Here is a 21,883-nt window from a genome sequence, read left to right on the forward strand (position 1 = left end):
ACTGGAAAAGGAGAAAGGCCATATACTTTCAGGCCTTAAAGCTTGGCAAATTGCTATTTTAATAGTCCTCTTTGAAAATATCCGTCTAAGAGGAACACTGTCTCTATGTAGGCAACCTTCACAGCAAGAGTTAATTGTGCTAGAATTCTTGATCCTCAGCTGGCAAAAGTGTTACAACCATACTCTGGAATGAGGGTCCTTCTTTCCGTAAATGTCCGTGTCTTTTTAGCCTATTTCAGAGGAAACTAGCTGGGGTGCAGCCAATAGGCCCAAAGTAGCAGCGTAGGAGCCTCAATCTGAGGGACATCGCCCAGAGTCCCTCTGTAACCAGCAGTTTCTCTCCAATAGTGCCCTGGGACTTGTAGTCCGCTGCTACTTGCCACTTGGAAGTGCGCCCCACGAGGCAGTGTTGGAAAACTACATTTCCCAGAAGGCCAGGAGACGTTGGGGACACGAGAAAAGACTCCCGGCCGGCCGCGCTTCCTTAAATGCCAAGGGACTGGGTCCCCAGCCAAGTGGCGCGGGGCGAGGTCCCCACGTGTCACCTCCTGAGGAGGTTCACGGGGTGGAAGGAAATACGAGCCCGAAGCTGCATTTATGAGCAGCTCGGCGGCGGGACACGATTGCTGTGGAGGCTTTGGCAATATCGACTTCAGGAAGGTATAACTGGCACAACAGTTCCGCTCAACCAAGAGGGATGGTCAAGGCCGGAGCCGGTAGGCTACGCCTACAACGCTTGGTGGGCGGGGCTACCCCGTTCCTAAGCAACGATGGGCAGGGCCGGGAGGAGAGGGGCGAGTGCGATTGGTGGTAGTAGTAGTAGTGGGGATTGCGGGAACGTGCACGAGTTGTGTCACCTCTGTTGTAGCATACGGGAGCCTCTGTGTCTGTGATTATATAGCCCAGGGAGATTGTGCATGGAAGGCTCTGGGAAGGTGTGAGCCTGGGGATTTGCATGTGAGTTCCTGGAGTTATGTAGTCGGAGTTGCACGTCCAGCGTGTGAGCGTGTTCAGGGAGAAGGCGGCTAACTGCATTTGGGTGGCTGCTGTGTGGTAGTGTGGCAGGCGTCATTGCCCCTGGCTTCACACATCTGATCCCCTCTTTGGTCTCCTGGTCAGAGGAGTGGAGAACGCAGTGCCTGGTCGGGACGGGATGGAAGTGGTGGACTCCTGGCCACTTGAGACTTGGTTCGACATCCCGCACACTCCTGGGCATCTCACCAGGCTTCTGATTCTATCCGAGTCTCCTCTTCTGCTTGTTGCCTCCTCCTCCTGCTGCCTCTGATCCACTTCATTTGTTCCCTTTTTACATGTCTCCATGTGCACGTGTTCATTTATTCGCAGGCATGGTCAATATTCAGAACGGAACTGCTGAGGTCCAGTTTCTGGGGGCAGGCAAAGGCTGGCCATCACTGAGCTTTCCTTCGTGTAAAGAGACTACAGGCATAGAAGTAGTTGTTGAAAGGAGAGGGAACTGATCTGATTTTAGAAGAGCAGTTGAAGGTTTGCCTTGTGTGCCAGGGAAGGGTAGAAACATAAGCAGTGAGTGATAAGCCATTGGGGTAGGAGTTCCTTTTGGAGAGACAGCAGGCACACAGGAGGGAACATGCTCTTACCCACTGGTGTTAAGAGCATGAAGGATGGTTGAGGGATATGGGTGGGCATTGGATGTTGGAGAAGAGCTTGCTTTAGAATATTTGTTACTGAAGAATATCCTCCATCCAGCTAGGTGAGTGGAAAGTCCTAAGTGCATCTCCAGCCTTTGCTCTCCCCCGCCTCTCCCCTATCCTTTCTTCATCCCTTCTTCCCCCCACTTTTTTTCTCTTGGGCATGTGAGACAAGTGTCACCCCAGCCAAGGCTCCAGTGAGTCACGCTTTCTAACGCAGTGCATCAGCCACAGCGAGAATAATGGCTGGAGTGGTGGGTAACCTTGAACTTGGGAGTGGGGAAGATGTGAGGGGACAGGCAGGGGGTAGGAAACAAGACCTGTGTAGGCCTGGAGCCAGAGACGGGAATCTGTCCTGCCTGGGATAGTGCCCTGGGTGTGAAGCTTTCCTGTCCTCCCACTAACCCTCTCAGTTCTAGTGGGTTTTCCTATCCTGCGTGCTCCCAGCCTCATACAGCTGGAGACCCAGGGGCGGTTCACGAGATAGGTCAGGATGGCCCTTGTTGATTAACATTGTGGGCTTTTTCTATCACAGCCTGGTCAGCACCGTTAAGCTTCCTATTTTCAAGGGCTTTTTTTTTCTTAATAAAATAAAAGTAATAATATCACTGTCTTAGTTACTTTATTATTGCTGTGATAAGACACCATGACCCAAGTAATTTATAGGACAGTTTCTTGGGGGCTTGCAGTTCCAGAGGGTCAGAATACACGACCAGCATGGTGGGGAGTGTGGCAGCAGGCAGACAGGCATGGCACTGGAGCGGTAGCTGAGAACTCACATCTTGATCCATAAGTAGGAGGCAGAGGGAATTAACTGGGAATAGCATGGACTTTTGAAGCCTCAAAGCTCATCCCCAGTGACACACCTCCTCCAGTAAGGGCAGGTGTGGAAACACATCCTTCACAAACAGTTCCACAGACTGTGGAACAAGTATTCGAACATATGAGCCTATGGGGGCTGTTCTCATTCAAACCACGACATTATACAACATTACCATTGTGCTCTTATGCAGGAAATTTTCCTCTTTCAAAATCTCGGGGTAAAATAGTTAGTCCCTTGCCCAAGAAAACTTCAAGGTTCTTCTTCACCTTTGGACACTTGTGCTGAGGTGCTCCTCAGTGCAATGGAAGTGTTGTGTGTCCCATATATAGTTTAGACTTTTGTGCTGGGCACATGCCTAATGTGTTCAAGACCCTGAATTTGATCCCCATCATCTCAACAAACAAAAGCAGTATTTTTTTTAAAGTAACCACATTATTTAAGGAGAAATATAAGAGGGGCTCAGTAGATGGCTTTTTCGGCAGAGTGCTTGCTTGCTATGCACACATGAGGACCTGAGTTCAGATTCTCAGCATCCACATGAAAGTTTGGGTGCAGCTTTAGCACCCGTAAGCCCAGCTCTAGAGAAGTGGAGACAAGAGGACCCCTGGGTCTCTCTGGGCATCCAAGTCGGTGAGCTCCAGGTTCAGTGAAAGAGCCTGTCTCAATGGGGCTGGAGAGATGGCTCAGAGGTTAAGAGCATTGACTACTCTTCCAAAGGTCCTGAGTTCAATTCCCAGCAACCACATGGTGGCTCACAACCATCCATGATGAGACCTGGTACCCTCTTCTGGCCTGTAGGTATACATGCAGAACATTGCATACATAATAAATAAATAAATCTTCAAAAAAATAAAGTAGACATTTAATATCAATCTGTGGCTTCCACAAATACCACCATAAACACACAAAACAAAAAGCAAAGCAAAATTTTCCCAAACTACAATTTTCCTCCATATCACAGTTTTCTTATCTGTATGTTACTCATCCAGATTGAAAAAAATATAATTCCCTAAACATATAGCAGTATGTGTTGGGATGTGATTTAGAGCATATGATTAGACACCATGCCATTTAACATGAAAGACTTTGGCTTCCTAGGGTGCTGGGGTTTGCAGTGGGTGTGGGCACTGAGGGATGTCTGTGTTTGGTTATTAACTGTGTATAAGGCTATTTTACCATGTGGTGCTACATACAGCACTCACAGCTTCCTGTTGCTGGTGGCCGCTGTGCAGTACTGGACAGTCCAGCTGTTGAGGAACAGGCCCTTAGCCAGGTACATGTTAGCCCACTTGGCTGTTACTATAGTCTTGTTTTTGTGTTTAGTTTAAAAAGTATTGATTAGGGCCCAACCCAAGGTCCTTCTGTTCCCCGGTGTGGCAGTTGTATGAAGCAGGCTGAGAAGGGCCTGCCTACCTGTGTGAGTACTTCTGAAATTCAAGGTGCTGTCTGCTTAGGGCATCCAGGTTTGTAGATCACCTTGGGATACTCAGATCCAAGGAACGAGCCATGCCTAGCCATCTTCCCCCTTTTTATGAGAACTTTTCTGCTCAAGGGAGAAGGTGGGTGATAATGTCACAAACTCAGCCTAGGTGTCACAAAATGTGCTTCAGTGTTGTAGAGGGCTGCTTGTTCAACCCGGCCGCCTGGCTTGCTTAGCCTTGAAATAACCACACAGAAACTGTATTAATTAAATTACTGCTTAGCCCATTAGCTCTAGCCTCCTATTGGCTAACTCTCACATCTTGATTTAACCCATTTCTATTAATCTGTATATCGCTACGTGGCAGTGGCTTACTGGGAAAGATTCAGCATGTCTGACTCTGGCGGCTCCGTGGCGGCTCTCTGACTCTGCTTTCTTCCTCCCAGCATTCCATTTAATTTTCCCCACCTACCTAAGTTCTGCCCTATCAAGGGCCCAAAGCAGTTTTTTTATTAACCAATGAAAGCAACACAAAGACAGAAGGACCTCCTACATCACTTCAGGTTTTGGTTTTTCATCTATCAGATGAATATAGAAACAGCCATGGACAACGCTCTTCAGAGGTCAAAGCCCTGGACTCAGGAAGCTGAGGCAACTGCTCAACCCCATTTGTGATAGCTGTGCCCGAGTGCACTGCTGGAGACCAAGCTTGGTGGCAGACATGGTGTGACTTGACGATCATGGTACTCAGCTTTTCTAATGCTGTGACCAAATACCCTAGGGAAAAGATAAAAGGTTTAGTTTGGGTCACAGTCTCAGATGCTTCAGCCCATGGTCACTTTCTCTGTTGCCTTTGGGCTGTGGTGGCATGGTACATCATCGTGAGGGCATGTGACAGCGTGATGTCTTCATGGTGACCAAAGCAAAAAGAGAGGTCTCCATATCTCCTTTGAGATACCCCACCGGTGACCTACCTTCCTCCCACTAAGCCCTATCTCCTGAAGCTTTCGTTCTCTCAGTCGTCCCATCAACACATTGGCCTCAGGGGGTCCCCTCAGATCCAAATTAGAGCAACCCCTTCAGGGAAAGATGGTTGCTGCTAAAATTGTTTCTAATTGTCTCTTTCCTTTTTTAAAAAAGAGTAATTTATTAATTTTTATTTCTGTGCATTGGTGTTTTGCCTGCATGTATGTCTGTGAGAAATTCAGATCCCCTGGAACTGGAGTTATAGACAGTTGTGAGCTGCCATGTGGGTGCTGGGAATTGAACCCCAGAGTCCTCTGGAAGAACAGTCAGTGCTCTTAACTGCTGAGCCATTTCTCCAGCCCCCTTTCTTCCTTCCTTCCTTCCTTTCTTTCCTTCTTCTTCTTCTTCTTCTTCTTCTTCTTCTTCTTCTTCTTCTTCTTCTTCTTCCTCCTCCTCCTCCTCCTCCTCCTCCTCCTCTTCTTCTTTTTTTCTTCCTCTTCCTCTTCCTCTTCTTTTCTTCTTCCTCTTCTCCTTCTTCCTTCTCCCTTCTCCCTTCTCCCTTCTCCCTTCTCCCTTCTCCCTTCTCCTTCTCCTTGACAGAGCCTTACTGCATAGCTCTGGCTGGACTGAAACTTGTTATCTATGTAGATCAGGCTGACCTCAAACTCACAGAGGTCCTCCTGGGATTAAAGGAGTGCACCACCATACCAGGGTAAAATTAGCCCTTTAAACAGAGTATTGTGGTGCACACCTCTAATTCAAATACTTTGGAAGATAAGGTAGGAGAATTTTGAGTTTTAGGACTGCCTAGGCTACATGGTGAGTGAGACCCTTTCCAAAAACGGAACCAAACCAAGGCAAATCAAGACACCTTTCTGTTTAATTACTTCTAAAAGACCATGAGGCCATAATATTAGATGGTTTATTTGCGAACTTTTTAAGGACATACATTTTGACTTTAGGATTTTTTTTCCACTTAAAGTAGACTAGGATGAGAGCTTTCTTTGGTGTTCTTTGTAACCTTGGGTAAGTCTCAGGTGCTACTTCTGCTTCTCTTGAGCCATGTGTGACTTCTAGCTTGGCAAATAACATTGATGCTGAGCGCTGAAGACTTGCTCCAGGGCTGTCTGCCTCTTGTTATCCTTCAAGTAAATTGCTGGGTTGATTTGGTATTATTCTTTATAAGATTGCACAGCTGTGCTGATGAGAAATGTAGCTTTTATTTTCCTTGCAGTATCTTTACCTAGGGTTTTTATTAAGATATTGCTGGTCAGGCCTGGGGTGGTGTGCATGCTTTTAATCCCAGCACTTAGGAGGTAGAGGCAGGTGTATCTCTGTGAGTTTGAGACCAGCCTGGTCTACAGAATGAGTTCCAGCCAGAGCTAATAGTAAGACCTTGTCTCAAACATTATCTATCTATCTATCTATCTATCTATCTATCTATCTATCTATCTTATATATACACACACAACATACATACATACACACACATATAATTTATTGGTGGTTTCATAAACAAGTGAGAAACAGTCCCACCTCTTGAATGTTCTGGAAGTGACCCTGTAGAATTGGTATTATTTCCTTAAGTTTTTGGTAGAATTCATCCAGTGAAACTGTCTGGACCTGGAGATTTTTCTTCCTTCTTTGGATAGTTTAAACTGTGAGTTCACCTTCTTTCATAGGCAAAGTACTATTATTTCTTCTTCAATGAATTTTGGTACCTTGTATCTTTCAAGAAAGGTGTGTTTCATCTTTATTGTTGAATCCATGGGCATCAGATTGTTCATAATGTTTCCTTACTGTCGTTTTAGTGAGTCAGATCTGTAGGGGAATCCTTTTTGTTGCTGATGTTGGTAATTGCACCCACAGTCATCTCTATCCCTTCTGAGAAGACACAGTTATTTTGGCCCATGCTCCCAAATGATGCCAGCTCATTGTGGTGGGAAGCTGATAGGGTCCTTCCTCAGGTGAAGTCAGGCAGGAGCTGTTACTTACTTGTGCCTTGTCTCCTTTGCTTCTCAGTCAGTTTAATTAGAAGTTGGTCTGTTGCTTTCTTCCCCCAGAGAACAGGCTATAGGTTTGGTGTTTTGTTTTCTCCCCACCCACTAGAATAGGATTGATTTTTTTGCTTCTCTCTTATGTTTTCCTCCTGCCTATCATAGGATGGTTCCCACTGTCCAGTGTTAGCTTTGAATCAGCATCTTCTGGTTCTTGCTTTAGGATATGCCTTCTAAGAGGTCCCCTCCAGAAGGTGAGAGGTGACACATTTGTTTTTTGTAGTCAGGATCTAGCAGGGCAAAGAGTCCAAGTGCTTGGCACCAGAGCAGCCCTGCATACCTGAAACTTCACGCTTGTATTTCACATCTGCTCAGCACTCTGCATGGGTAGTCTTGGGCGGCCATTCCTGTCATTTCACTTCAGTGAGGGAATCTGGCCTCAGATTGGTCCTGGTGGCTGCTGTGAACTCTGTGGGAATCAGGAGGAAGGTGGAGCTCCTCCCTTCACCGGATCCCACCTCAGATCCAGGCAGGCCTCAGTGTATCAAATATGGTGGAAGGGATTCCTTAATATTAAATGTGTCACCTACTCCTCTTGGGGCATAGACCTAGATGGAAATGTCCCAATATATGGTTCCCCTCTACAGGGCATAGGGAATGTTCCTGGATCTGCTGACAATACCAAGACACTGGGACAGCTGGGAAGAGGGTATACAACCACAGAGATCCTCTCCATGGCATAAAAGATCCTGTCCCTTTTCTGAGATAGCCCATTCAGTCCCTTTATCCTTTGATGTGTATGGTACATGCCACAGAGTGGCCTGTTACTGTCAGGTGATCAGTGCAACGTTGACTGTCCTGTGCTCTTGCTGTTTGTTTGGATGTCACAATGTGGCTTGCACCCTGGGTGCTGTTGACCCCCTGCAAATCATTCCCTAACAACAGGACATTGCTCTGAAGTGTGGCCAGGTCCCCAGTGCAGTGGAATTGCTGCTATGCGCCTCCTTCCTAACAGCCTGTGGGCGTTCTGCAGCTGAGTTCATCACAGGTGACCTGAGCTGTCCTTGGAGCCCAGCTCTCATTGCCTTCTGGTTCTGGTAGGTTGAGTCTCTTTAGCCTCCAGTAGGCCTGTGCCCATGAGGGAAGGTCTTTTCTTAAGAGTCAGGCTTCCCTGTTTGGAGCAGGTTGAAACTGGGAGGGGCCCCTCTCCTTTCCTAAAGTGGCCCAGATGGCACCTCTGGCACTGGCTGGAGGCAGAGCCTAGGCAGGAGAGCCAGGGTTCCTCTGTTCACGTCTGAGGGATTTGGGGTGAATTTTGGCTGATCCAGTTTTAAGGGGGCTTTGGGAGGTGGGCCTTGTGTCTCTGGTGTGGAGAGCTGGGAGCATGTTCTCCTGCTCTGGTCTCTGTTCAGCATCTGTCATTGCTCCCTAGGCTGCAGCTGCTTCTCCAGGCAACACTAACCCTCAAGGTGACCTGGCTTCCAGGTGAACTCCCTACCTGCTGAGGCAGGCTGACCAGGACACTGGGACCTGGCTGTGTGGCCATATTCTGGTTTGGATAGCTTTAACTGAATGACAGCTAGATGTCAGTCTTTGTTGGGTTCAGCCATGTTTACTAGTCTTTGAGTGCCTCAGTTTCCCTCCTTTGTCTAAGCTCCCACAAAGGTGGAAGCAGCTTGTTCTTTCCTACTCACTTCACCTATCTTATGGTGGAGTTCCAGGATCCAGAAACTGTCTGTTTTCCTTGTCTCCTGAGGTGGGTGCCTTTCTCATGGTGGCTGAAGTCCATATCTTGGGGGTTTTCCTGCCTAGGATCCAGAAGGATTGGAGTGGTAAAGGCTGGTGCTGGCCCTTACAGCCTGGGCTCTGCAGGTTTCTCTAGGCTTTCGTTATCTCAACTTCGGTGGGTCTAAAGATATGTCTTTTTTCAGGACTTGGTTCCCGGACCTTGGTGATGGGCTCTAGGAATGCTCTCAGGCCTGTCATTTTTTTGGTCGTTGACACCTTGAACTAGGACAGGCTCCCTTCATGGTGCTCAGCACCAGGAGAATGACACTGAGTTGAATTCTTAACAATTTCTAAAGATTATAAGAACATTTTTTGCCCCAAAGCCCATGGGGAAAGCGGGGGTTTCCCACTGCAAGGACAAAATGCTGCCTCTTCCAGGTGCCTCTCGTCCACCTTGCTCCCATAATATGGTTAAGCTCACAGTTAAAAATTACATCGTTATTTGTTTTGCATATGTGTGGGCATGCATCCACATGCCACAGCACCATGTAGCGTCTTATAGGACCTGTAGGCCTAGGAGGTTCTTCTGTGAGAGCTGTACAGAGGTCAAAACAGTGGAGCAGACTAGTACGGGAGTAAAAGTCTGCAAGGGAAGGTGGGGGCTGGGACTCAGGCGGGGTCCAGAGCCTCAGGCTTGCTAGCCCTCCCACCTTTGTCCTCCATGCCCTCCTGTACCTCAAACTTGCATACCTAGAACAAACAAGCCCCACCTGGGGACTTCAAGCTGCCTTGGGAAGTCTCTCCTCTCCCTCCAGCTTGGCATTTCGCCTCTGCCAACTCTCGAAAAGCATTGATTCATCCTTCAGCCCTGCAGAAATGCATATTTATGAAGCATAGTATATGGGTAGCTGGTGATTTCAAGTCTTGCAATCTTACAAGAAGCCATGCCTCTGTGTCCGGAGGGGCCTGTTAATCATGTTGTCTGTCCAGCTGTATGGCTGCTTGCAAAACTCCCTCCAGGGGCTGCTTTGGCAATTTCTTGTCTCTTTCCAAAGCCAGACTAGAGGAGGCCAGAGGGTGGCTCAGCCATGGAGCCCCTTGGAGATGACCATTAGCCTTCAAATTTTATTGATGATGAAACAAGGGCTTCTGTTCACTTAGCAAATATTTACTTTCTGCCAGCCTTGGCAATCAGAAATGAAGACACAAAGATCAATAAAAACGTGGTCCTTAGCTTGAGGAGAGTTGCAAGACAGGGATAATAATTAGATAATCTCAAAGACTGCACCCCAGAAAGACAATAGAGTGTCTTGGTAAGGAATAGGGGACTGCTCCATCTGGGGCTTGAGGGGTGTGCAGGAGTTGTTCAGTGTGTGGATGGATGATGGTATTCCTGACATGCACAGAACCTTTGTGAAAGGATGGGTCGTAGGCGAGGGACTGGCCGGCTGTGACGGTCCACTTTGTGGGGTGGTATAGGGCCCACCTGCTGGTGTGTCATGATGAGCGAGCCAAGTGTAGGTGAGGAGGTGTGAGTGAGGGTGGCCAGCAGATGTGAGGTGCCATGTAGGAGGGCTCAGAAGGCCCTTTGCTATGCCCTGCGAGAGCCATGAGCACAGGGGTGATGAGGGTAAGGGATGGATTGAGTTATTAGGTAAGGGAAGACTGAACAGATAAGACAGTGAAACAGGGGTGTGGTGGGATGTGGGGCTATGGGTGCCTAAGCAATACAAGTGTTTGACTGGGGCTTGAAATGCAGAATAGGAAGGAGGGGTTGTGAGATATAAGGACTTCCTGCTGGGTAAGGATATGTGGTCCAGCTGAGGGACTTAACGACAACATTCTCTGGAAGTGGTCAGGCAAAGTCAGGACCCTGTGCCTAGGCCAGCTGCCCTTCTTCTCTATTTTCTGCAGTGCCCCCCCACCCCTACGAGTGGTTTGGCCCTTGTGGTCATGGATGCCTAATACATGTCTCTCTTAGTGGGCTCAGATTCTAGAAACTTTAGGGCTACACAGCTCCAATCCCCTCCTTTTCCAGTAAGGCAGCATGGTCTATTTTGAGGTCTGATCCAGTGGCTTTGTCTCACATGAGTGACGTGTACCCTGGGAGCACCTGACCTTACTCTCCACAGCCCAAGGTTGTGCTGAGAGGCCCTGATCTCGTCTAGGGCTTCCTGGGACTTTGTCCAAGGGCTCTGCAAGCAAGCTTGCCTGCTATGTTGCCTGTGTGCTCTTGATCCATCAGCAGCCTGGGATGAGGTTGTGCCTTCAGGCTCATTCCCTGTGGGTTCCTGAGCAGGTTCTGAGTCATTCATTTATCGACACCCGAATGTACTCACTGAGGTGTTTCACACACACGCTCCTACACCAGTGCACTTGTGCCTGTAGCCTGTGTCTGTGGTCTCCACAGCAGGATGGTGAGTAGAGCCAGGGAGAGTTCACAGCACTTATTTAGTCTGTTTTAGTCTCACCGCTCCGCTCCGCTCCCTCACTTGCTTTGTTTTTGTTTATTGAGTCGGGCTCTCAACTTGTAAACTCGGTTGACCCGGAACTCACTATTTAGGCTAGACTGGCTCATGGAGATGAGCCTGCCTCTGCCTCCTGAGTCCTGGGATTACAGCTGTGCGCCACCAAGGCCAGCTCTGGTTCTAGTTATGAGTAGTTATTGTAAACCTCTTGATGGCCTGGTTTACAAAGTAATTTCTGTTGGCGGTACATGTGTATTAGAGCAGCTGCAATACGTGTCTGTAGTTTGTGGTGCCAGCTGCAGGTTCGGCATCTGTAGAGGCCTTGGTGTATCCCTCGTGGATATGGGTGGCTGCACATTGGGCTTGAGCATTTAGCATCTGTTTTGCCCACCTTTGGATCCGTATCCTGGTGAGAACTGTGGCCTGATTGGGCAGAGAGCTCTCAGTGGAAGACTTTACTGCCCAGTGACTTCCCAGTAGCCCTTGAGTCACACTGGGCAATGTGGTCTGCATGGCAGACTGAGTCTTCCCGATAGGCCGTTCCTGGGTGGAGCAAGAGCCTGGGTAGAGGTTGCTTTCTCTCCAGGGATGGGCAACTCTGGCCGGGGATGGCAGACTAGTGAATGTAACACATTCTTTCCTCTCCTTCCCCCAGTGTGGAGGATGGAAACACTCTTTGAAAGAAGTCATTCTATCCTGACATGAAACAGCTAAGCATGCGTGAGAGGGGAGTCTGAAGAAAGCCATAGGCCTGGGGGATGAAGCCTTGCTTGTAGTTTAGTGTCTTTTATTTCAGCTGCCTGTGGGGAAGACAACACAACATGCTGGTATCATCAACATTTTGGGCCTTTGAGCTTCTTCCTAAAACAGAAATTAAGGACATTTAGAAAAAGAACCCAAGGACCCAGCAATACCACCCAGTGCCAGAGCTTCCTGACTGAAGAAAGTGGCTGGCTGCTCCTCTCCTCTCCTGTAGGCAGAGGCTCCCACTCAGAGGATTTGTTTCCATGGGACATATGGAGACGTCCTCTGGTTGCCTCAGTGGGAAGGAGCTGCCATCCTCCAGTGTGTGGGAGTCAGCATCGGAGGCTGCCAGGCATCCTCGAATGCATAACATAGCTCAGAACTGACACCGGCCCCAGGTGTCAAGCCCTCAGAGCTTTCGTGAACAGATACAGCTGTTTACTGTTGTGGTTGGCGCTTCACACATGGCCCGTACCTTATTTCTCTAAGTTGGGCACGTAGGTGGTTTTGTTCTGGTGGTGCTATTGCAGATGGAGTCCAAGGTTGTGTACTAGGCCAGTGCTCTGCCACTGAGTTTATACCCATACCCCCGGGCTATCTCCTGTGACCCCTGGATGTTGTCACTGTGAACTGGAGGGGATGCTGCTGTGTACTCTCTTCATGCTGTGTGTGGAGTCACCTCCATCCCCAGCTGCAGCCATACTGTTCCTCCTGAGGCTCTGGGAGAGGTGGCCATGGCCTGTGGCCATTAACTTTTACTGCTGCCTTCTGAGACTGAGTTCCTCTTCCCATGTGTTTTGGTCACCTGGGTTCTCCTTGGGTCTCCAGAGAATCCTCATCTGAGATTTCCATCACGTCTTTCTGAGGAGCCTGGCTTGGGAGCCATGGCCATCTGTGTACGGTGCTCACGAACACCTCCGCAGTTGTTAGTCTAGCACCTTCTGACAGTTGACACGGCTGACTGGTTTCAGCCTTTTATCTTCCCTCTTATGAGATTCAAGTGTAGTGGCTCTGTCTGGACTTGGATGTCCCAAAGCTTCCTCTATTTTCCCAGAGGTCTTTGCATCCTGGGTGTTGCTAGACAGTCTCCTGCTGATGGCAATTCTGTCCTTGCAGGCAGATCTCTACGTTATGACCTGGCTGCTGGGGTACGTGGACCCCACAGAGCCCAGCTTTGTGGCAGCTGTGCTCACCATTGTGTTCAACCCGCTCTTCTGGAATGTGGTGAGTACCATGGCACTGGCGCTGGCTACCCGGTGAGCCTGGTGTGGTGGGGTTGCTGCTTTCAGCAATCAGGCACATGGACAGAGGGGTAGACGGTGCCTCTGTTCTCTGCCTTCCCATGCCTGTCACTGTCCTCTTCCCTTCTCCCTCCCGAGGTGGCACTCAGTGAATGTACGCTGAGGGGAGTCTCTGGCCTTTGTGGAAGCCCTGGGTCAATGTCAGGGTGATCTGGGGTGTCCCATCTGCATGGTGGAGGGCTTCCACCTGCACCCAGCCTTCTCTCTGGATGGCCTGGGCTGTCCAGGTTCTTTCCCGTTCTCTTTCCTGAGTTGCTCTATGGTAGCACTGTTTTTCTTACAGGAAATTTTGAAAGTGACCCCCACACTGGGAGGGTTTGCCTGATGAAAGAGAGGGACTAAAACCTGAAGACAGTGATATCCAGTTCATTATGGCCGAAGGAGATAATGGAGACCCAAGTGCTCGCTGAGGCAGAGCCTGGGATGCCCTGTGATTGCCCTGGAGCTAGTCTGTAGAGGGCTGTGCTTGCTGCCGGCAGCGCACTGTTCCCAGACCATTGTCAGTTCAGCTGTGCTGAGGTGGAACACCGTATTCTTTTCATCTGGTTTATGGCTTGGATCTTTTTTTCCACCTGGGGTGAGGATAGCAGAGTGGTTGGGGGCAGGGATGCTTGGCTCAGAGCCACCACCTTCTGAATGTTTTGTCCCTGCACTCCTGAACACACTGGACCTGCCTTAGGAGAGGGCTGCTGGGAAGGGTCCATGTTAGCCAAGACCACTGTGCAGGTGTGACCTCCCCTTGCTCCTGAGAAACCATGGCCTTGGAGTGTACCGCTAGAGTGTGCCAATGCTGGCCCTGGTTCCCGATAGCCTTCTGGCAAGACCACACACATGGTGCCTTGTGCCCTAAGCTTGCCATGTTCACTCCTCACTCACCCTGGGCACTCTCTATGCTGTGGAGCCAGCACACCAGGCTGCAGGACCCTGTAGGGGACAAATACTGATTTGAGCCATGAGAGAATGTTTCCGTTGTTTTAAAGGAGTCAGAGGACACCAGTACAGGGCATTAAACGGGCTCCTGACCTGGCCAGGAGATTCCGCTGTCCTCACCCACTCTCCATTAGATGTGGTGCGCACAGGACTCTCCTGCAGGAGGCTGCTGGGCTCCATAGCCTGACGGAGCCTGTGTTCTCGCTGCTGGTAGGCCTAGGCTGACTAGCAATTGCCTGAGTGTGGACTGGGCGCCCAGCACAGGGAGAACAGCTGGCCAAATGCATAATGGGTGTTGGGGAATCCTCTTAGTGATGTCCAAGTTCCCTTTGTTCATTTTCCAGGGACCCTTGAAGCAGTGTGTCTTTGCACACTTAATTTTGAAGCTGAGTTTGGATCATAGGAACAGCCCAAACAGCCCAGATTTGGAGACAAGTGACTGCCCTGTATCTGTACCTTTGTTATAAATGGTTCCTTTTTTTTTTTTTGGTCATAAGTTTTTTGTTTGCCTCATTTTGAAAAGAATTATTCCTTGGAAGTATGTATAGTCATTAGTGGAAGAATGAGTGAGCTCTTTAGAGTCAGTTCAGAATGAGAAAAATGACAGTGTTGCGGTTGGCTCAGCTGAAGCACCTGGAGGCCGGAGGACAGGAGGCTGGAAGCCTAGCTCTGAACTTGGTGGGGACAGGAAGCTTCTGTGAGCGCGCGGATGCTGGAAGAGTAGTGCAGTATCTTACTGCATGCAGCACTGGGTGTGGCTCGCTGTGCCCAGGCTATGTGCCTGGTATTTCTGCAAGGTGGCGCTGCCAGGTACTGCCATTCTTACCCTGGGAAATGTGTTGGAGGAAGGTTTTAGTCCCTTTCTGTTGCTCTAATGCGGTGGTTCTCAACCTGTGGGTTGTGACCCCATTAGGGGTTGAACAGAGGTTGCATATCAGATGTCTTGCATGTCAGATATGTACATTAGGATTCATAACAGTGGCAAACTTACAGTTACAGTGTAGCAGTGACAATAATGGTACGGCTGGGGGTCACCACGACATGAACTGTATTAAAGGGTCGCAGCATTAGGAAGGCGGAGAGCCACTGCTTAAGCAGAATAACTGGTGCTGAGAACTGTAGAGAAGGAAGAAAGATGTTGAATTCATCATCTGTGGAAGAGCCTAGCAGTGTGGTGCCAGCATCCTGGCAAGGGCCCCTAGATACATCAGAGTATAACAAGGAAGCAGAAAGGAAAAAAAAAATGGCCACATGCACAGGAGGCCAAGTGTGTGTGAGTAGCTTCCCTTTATAAGAGAAAGAGCAGTCCTCCGAGACCAGCACCACTCCCGTGCCGGGGGGGTCTGCCATGGTTAACCACCTCACGCCTGCCCTTAAGGATTCCAACACCATCATGCTGGAAACCAAGCCTTTGGCACGTCGAATTTAGTGGACACATCGGAGTCATGTTCAAACCATATCAAAGAGATTTATTCTTCAGATACTTATTGAGGGTACCAGTAAGAGTGTATGGGTCTGGCCCTGGTGCAGTGGCCTCCTAGGAAGGGCAGTAAGGGAGTGAAGATATAAATTGACCCCTCAGGGATAAAGCAGGTAAGAGGGAGAGACAGAAAGGGCAGTCAGAGAAGGTCTGTCTGAAGGGCTGGCTGCAACAACACTTACATAAGAGGGCCCTAGGTTTCTGGGGGAAAAGTTGCAGGACCTGAGTCGGTTTTATAGTGAGGGCAGTGGGGAGGCAGCCAGGCTGCGTAGAGGCCCAGATGGTGGCTTGCAGCAGAATTGGGGCCATGGAAGTGGGAGAAGGGGCAAGAAAAAGCCTGGCAGAATTGCAGAAACAGCAATGTGCCAGTTCTGTGGACCTTGTGTGGCCAGCTGGCTGAGCTGGGCAGCTGAGGAAGGTAAGGTGTGAAGGATGAACGTGGCTTGTCTCAGGGACAGTGATGTCCATGGAGCTTCAGGAGAGGCCATTTTGGTCTCTTGCCTGTTGCTCTGATAAGATATCACAAGCGAAAGCGACTTTTAGAAGACAGAGTGTATTTGACATTTGGTTCTAGAGAGCTGAGCCCATCGTGATGGGAGGCTTGGCAACAAGGGGCAAGCATAGTAGCTGGAGCGGGAAGCTGAGAGCTCGCATCATGAAACAGAGGGAACCAAATGAAAGTGCCAGGAGACTAAATTCTCAAAGTCCAGCCCGAATGACACTTTCTCTAGCATGGCTGGTTTGCCTAGGCTTCCCAAGCAGCACTACCATGCGGGGACCAAGTGTTGAAGCCACCAGAGCTGAGTGTGGGTCTGTGCCTACGGTTGTAGAGTGGCTATCCTGGGTTGAGCCTGGGGACGCAGGTTGGCTCTTGGGTTTGTCATCTAACCCCTAGGCTTTAGCTGGAGGAAGTACGTTGGCAGCCTTAGGCTGGGTGGAACCATTTCGGGTTGCAGCATTTGGACAGGTGAAGCCATTCTTCCTGATCCACACTCATCTCAACCCTCTGTCCCCCCTCTCTCACTTGGGCCTCTGCTTACTTTTTCCTCGCTTCTTCACAGCTGATTTGTTTCCTCTCACCTTGGGGACCTTTGTTCTTGAGGCCTCTAGGAGTTCTCTTGTGTTCAGCCCAGATGAGGCCTTCTCAGTCCCTTCCTGCTGGGTCTCTGGGGACTTTCTCACCAGAGTCTTCCTTTCCTGGGGGCCAGCTTTTCTGATTCCTCGCTGCCTTTCTGGTGTTCTGCCCCTGCATGTGTTTCTTCAACCCCTCATATTTTTGAAGCTGGCAGATATGCACGGAGGTCCCTCTGTACAGAGAGGAGGCTGTCTGGGGACAGCAGGAAGTGTCAAGCTCATGAAAACTGTGGTGGGGCAGGAAGGAAGGGGCCAGGATGCTCTCAAAGGACCATGTGTCACCCTCACTGTGAGGTATGGCTCTCTGTGACCCAGAATCTGCTCAGAGGTCTAAAAGCCCACCTGCAGCCCATCTGGGTGCCTTCAGGACCCAAGGGGGCTGGTCCAAGGTTTTCTCAATATACTCTTCTCTCCCTGTCCCTGTAGGGGAGGTGTCAGAGGGAGGCCTGACCACCATCTCCTGCCTGGACACCAGGGTCTGTCTTCACCGACTACAGCTGTTGGTAGGAGTCATTGGGTAATGTCAGACCTGGGTCTGTTGCAGGCACTTGTGCTGCTCTAGCTTCTAAGCTGGTGGGTGTCACAGGCTCAGGATTACTGACAGGGAGGGCAGAAGTACAGTTCTCAGCCTGGCCAGGGACTTTTGTATCAAGAGTCTCTTTTTTTTTTTTTCACCCACATCCTTGGTTACCCTGGGCCCTTACTGGATGTATAGTCCCTGCTTTTCCATGGTTTCTAGAAGACTTTTGTCCCTGTGGCCTGTGGTGACCTTTGTCAGCTCACCTCCCTGATCCTTCCCCCTCTCGACCTGCCTTTTCTGACTCTAGATTGCAGGCATTTGGGGTCAGCTACAGAGTCCACTGTAGCGTGATCAGCAGCCCTAGCCCCTGCCCAGCTGAGGTCAGGAACACAGTGGACAGTGGCCACAGTAGTCTGAACGCCCACTCTGTATCTCGTGCGTCTCTTAGTGTGACTGCTAGCACACTGCTCCTGACTGTATCCCAGAGTGCTCCAAAGTGCTTGCTTTTCCACGTTGTCTGCAACCTGCCCCATGGTGTTCTGGGTAGCAGCTGCTGTGGTCTGCATCTGAGGGGTCCAGCCCCTGTCTCCTTCAGTGCTCTGGTGAGCCTTGTATAGTCAGTGCCTGAGGAGTGCTGATGTTTTCATGAACACTTGCCTTCTGTGATGATGGCATCCAGTGAACACATTCTGTATCCATCCTATGTGCACACTCATTCCCTCTGGCAAACCTGGGAGTAAAGCACTCACTTTGACAGGTCTATGACAGGTCCCGGGGGGATGGGGTAGATGGCTCCATGCAAGCTCCAGTGGCCATGCTTTCTTGGTCAGAGCCCTGGAAAGCCAGAGCCTAGACCTCAGAAATGGCCTTGAGCTTGAGGAAATGTCATACAAGCTTTGGTGTCCTTGGCCAGATGGAACGGATTGTCAACAACAGCCAGCAGCCAGCGGAGACAGCCTGTTTGGACACTAGGGCCGACTGTGATCATAGAGTCTGGTCCTGAAATAGTTCATCTCAGGGCCCTGGATCTGGAGTGAGGGGGGATGGGCTGCTGTTAAGACCCTTTTCAGGGGGCTAGAGAGAGAGCTCAATAGTTAAGAGCACTGGCTGTTCTTCCAGAGGATGTGGGTTCAATTCCCAGCACCCACATGGCAGCTTACAACTCAGTTCCAGGGGATCCAACACCGTCACACAAACAAATGTACACATTAAAAAAATGAAATAAGCCGGGCGGTGGTGGCGCACGCCTTTAATCCCAGCACTCGGGAGGCAGAGGCAGGCGGATCTCTGTGAGTTCGAGACCAGCCAGGTCTACAAGAGCTAGTTCCAGGACAGGCTCCAAAACCACAGAGAAACCCTGTCTCGAAAAACCAAAAAAAAAAAAAAAAAAGAAATAAAAGATAAAACAAAATCTCATAACTGGATATAGTGGCACATGCCTTAATTCCCAGCACTTGGGAGGCATAGGCAGGTTGATCTCTGTGAGTTCAAGAAGAACAGCCTAGTCTATACAGTGAGTTGTAGAACAATCTAAGGTACATAATGAGACCCTGTCTCTAATAATGGTAATAGTAATAATAGTAATAGTAATAATAATAATATAAAGACCATGGTCAGGACAAGTGGTGTGGCGGGACAAAGCTCTCACAGGTCCCTTCCATGTAGTCTTGTTGCTGTAGATCCAGCCACTTCCTGAGGTCAGGGAGCAGTTGTCCTTCCCCAAAGGGGGAGGGGCATACCCTGACCCTTCTGACCCTTGCTTAGACCAGCTACCCACAGGCCACCACGCTTCACAACCACTGCAGAGTAAGTCCAGCTGCAGGCAGATACCATCTGAAGGTGGCTATCTGCAGTCCAGAGGCCTCCCGGCGGCCCGAGACAATGGTCGCTGTGTCTGGGGAGCTAGTTTGAGAAAGGTCTTTCCCGTTTTCAGGACTTGGGAAGAACTCTCTGTGCTGTACACAGCGGGATATTTGCATCCTGGGCCTGGGCCTGATGGCACAGGTGCCTTGGAAGAAGTTTAGGGCTGCTGGACAGTAGGTGGCACTGTGGGCTAGAGGCTTGCTTCCCTGATCCCCAAGGAAGAAGAGGAGAGAATGGCAGAAGGGAAGGCGGGAGACAGGTGACAGTAAGGAAAGTGGAAGTCAAAATGGGGGAAGAAGTGACAGTGAGGGAGACAGTGACAGTGGGGAAGGGGGTAATGGTGAGGGAGGGGGTAAGGGTGAGGGAGGGGGTGAGGGTGGGGGAGGGGGTGAGGGTGGGGGAGGGGGGTGACAGTCAAAGGGGAGGAGGTGAGGGGGAGGAAGGAGAAGAGGGTGAGGGAGAGGAGAGGGGGAGGAGGTGACAGTCAAGGGAGAAGAGGTGAGGGGGAGGGGGAAGAGGTGATAGTCGGGCTGGAGGGAGGTGACTGTGAGGAAGTTCCTTAGAACTGGAGTGGGTCACAGGGTGGTAAGGGTGTGCTTTGTTCTGGCGGTGGCCAGCAAGGGCCCTGGCCCCTCTGTTCTCAGTGCCTTTCTTCTGTTTTCAGATTCCAGCCTGCTCTCTCCCTCAGATTCCAGCCTGCTCTCTCCCTCAGATTCCAGCCTGCTCTCTCCCTCAGATTCCAGCCTGCTCTCTCCCTCTTTTCTTTATAATTAATAAAAGGGTTATTTATTTAAAGGGAAAAACTTACAAATCACCGTCCTAGACAACAGACCTCTGCACGACCAGGAAAGGAGTCTAGTAGCCAGAAGCAAGAGAGCTAGCACAGGGCTACCTCTGCTTTTTAAAGCAAAAGAGACTACACCCAAGTGGGCTGGTATCTTAAAGGCCATTGGCTGAAGGAGCAGAAGGAGCTCCCGCAGCACCTCCCCCTTTTGTTTAAGTAACAGAGTTCTAAACCCAATACAAAAAAATTTACACTAGGAACTAGGAACAGATATTAAGTATAAGATTAGAATTACAATAGCATAAACAATATTAAGCAAGGAACATATGCTAAATGTTTTAATAAATATTCTATCCTATGGAGTCTAAGTCTTGTATAGGAAATGGCTTGGCTAGATCATAAGAAGACGGTAACTAGCAGGGCGGTGGTGGCTCACACCTTTAATCCCAGCACTCGGGAGGCAGAGGCAGGCAGATCTCTGGAAGTTCGAGGCCAGCCTGGTCTACAAGAGCTAGTTCTGGGACATGCACCAAAGCTACAGAGAAACCCTGTCTCAAAAAACCAAAAAAAAAAAAAATGGACAGTAACTATGACTATCTAATCTTCAATCCTATCGAGGGCCTGAGAAGGGAGATAATATTACTTGAGCAGGCAGGAAGTACAATCAAGTAGCTTCCAAAGTGAGCGATACATGACAGAGATAATTAGCTACCCGAGCAATCACCCAAAGTCTCATTTTGCAACGTTGAAGCAACCAACTATTATGAGTTCCCTCTCCCTCTTTTCTTTCCGTGTGAGGAGCCTCTCAGGTGCCAGAGAAGCTTACCCTATGCATCCTATAGGGGGCAGCCTAGCTTTGTAGTCTGGTGCTGCCCTTGCTGACTCCATTGGTCTGGTGAGGTATATGCACTGAGGTCTCATCTAGCTGTGGAAACCTGCGTTTTACCCACGCCTGACCTATGATGGATTGTCTTGGCATCTTACCCTGCTCTCCTGGAGTGAGCACTTGACTGGGTAGGTAAGCTTGGCTACCAGAAGAGAAGCAGGATAGCCAGATGTACTCATCACACAGCTCCCAGAACCTCAGGAGAAAGCTCAGCAAGCGCCAGGCACTCCTCAGTCTCCCCTGGTTCTGTCTCGGCTGTACTCATGATGCCTTCCTTCAGAACCAACATAGGCCCAGCCTCAGGCTGGGCTGAGGATGACCGCTTCCATTAGCAGTGACGCAGCTGCACCATTTGCCCCTCAGTGTTGGCTGTAGTGCGGGATGTCTCAGGGCATTTGAGTGTGTAAGCTCTTCTGAGCTAGGCAGGAGATGTGTGTGTAGTTGGAAGCAGCCTATTCTCCTAACTGACCCCACCCACCCATGGCAGCTGTGCTGGTGGCTCCAGCACCAGGGCTGCTTTAGAACCCAGCGCCCCAGCAACCTGGGATGAAGTGTCCAGCACAGCGTCTCACAGAGGGTGAACTCACAGTCTCTGCCAGGATGGCATAGAGACAACAGCAACGAATAAAAGGAAGGAAGGCTGGGCAAACTTGCCGAGTGAAGGTTGTCCCGGTAGCAGTTCGTGCCATGGCTAGGCCCTGGCTTCACTTAGAGTATGCTAACTGGGTGGGACAGAGACATCTTCCTCCACAATTACTTTGATACTGGCTATTTTGGTGTATTTGAATAGTTTGTTGTTTCAAGGCTATCCTACAGCAAAGCATGGATAATATCAATATACCTGAAAGATGGAGGATAGGATGCTTGGCCGTGTGGTTTGATATAGATGAACTCAGGGACACAGGACTGTTTATCTGTATCCCTGGCAGACCAGGCTGTTTTCCTGCAATGGCTCCTTCCCTTCTCTCTTTCCTCTCCTCTTCCCCTCTCCCACTCCTTCCTCCTGTTCCCTCTCTGAAGAGTGAACCCAGGGGCTTTGTGTGTGTGCAGGTGTGTGCAGGTGTGTGCATGTGCAGGTGGAGGTTGAAAGTTGACATTGGATGTCATCCCAAATTGCCGGTGGTCATGTCAGAGGAGCAGCAGATGGCAGTTGACTTCAGGGTATCAGTCCA

General features: G+C 49.8%; 1 protein-coding gene across 2 annotated transcripts in view; it reads left to right on the plus strand.

Annotated features, from left to right (window-relative positions):
* The first annotated feature begins 468 nt into the window (after positions 1-468).
* The window catches only part of Pemt (phosphatidylethanolamine N-methyltransferase), a 77,160-nt gene continuing 55,745 nt past the window's right edge, over positions 469-21,883 (plus strand). Inside the window, exons 1-2 of one of the 2 annotated variants that reach the window (XM_041665028.1) lie at positions 470-660; positions 12,930-13,037. In XM_041665028.1, the coding sequence (XP_041520962.1) occupies positions 598-660; positions 12,930-13,037 (171 nt within the window). In that variant the 5' untranslated portion in view covers positions 470-597. Of the gene's footprint in view, positions 661-12,929; positions 13,038-21,883 lie in introns of both variants that reach the window. The other variant, XM_041665029.1, reaches the window with a different exon arrangement.

This window comes from Microtus oregoni, unplaced genomic scaffold (genome assembly GCF_018167655.1).
Source record: "Microtus oregoni isolate MIOR12 unplaced genomic scaffold, Mior012 000015F_ref0000493, whole genome shotgun sequence".
Taxonomy (NCBI): domain Eukaryota; kingdom Metazoa; phylum Chordata; class Mammalia; order Rodentia; family Cricetidae; genus Microtus; species Microtus oregoni.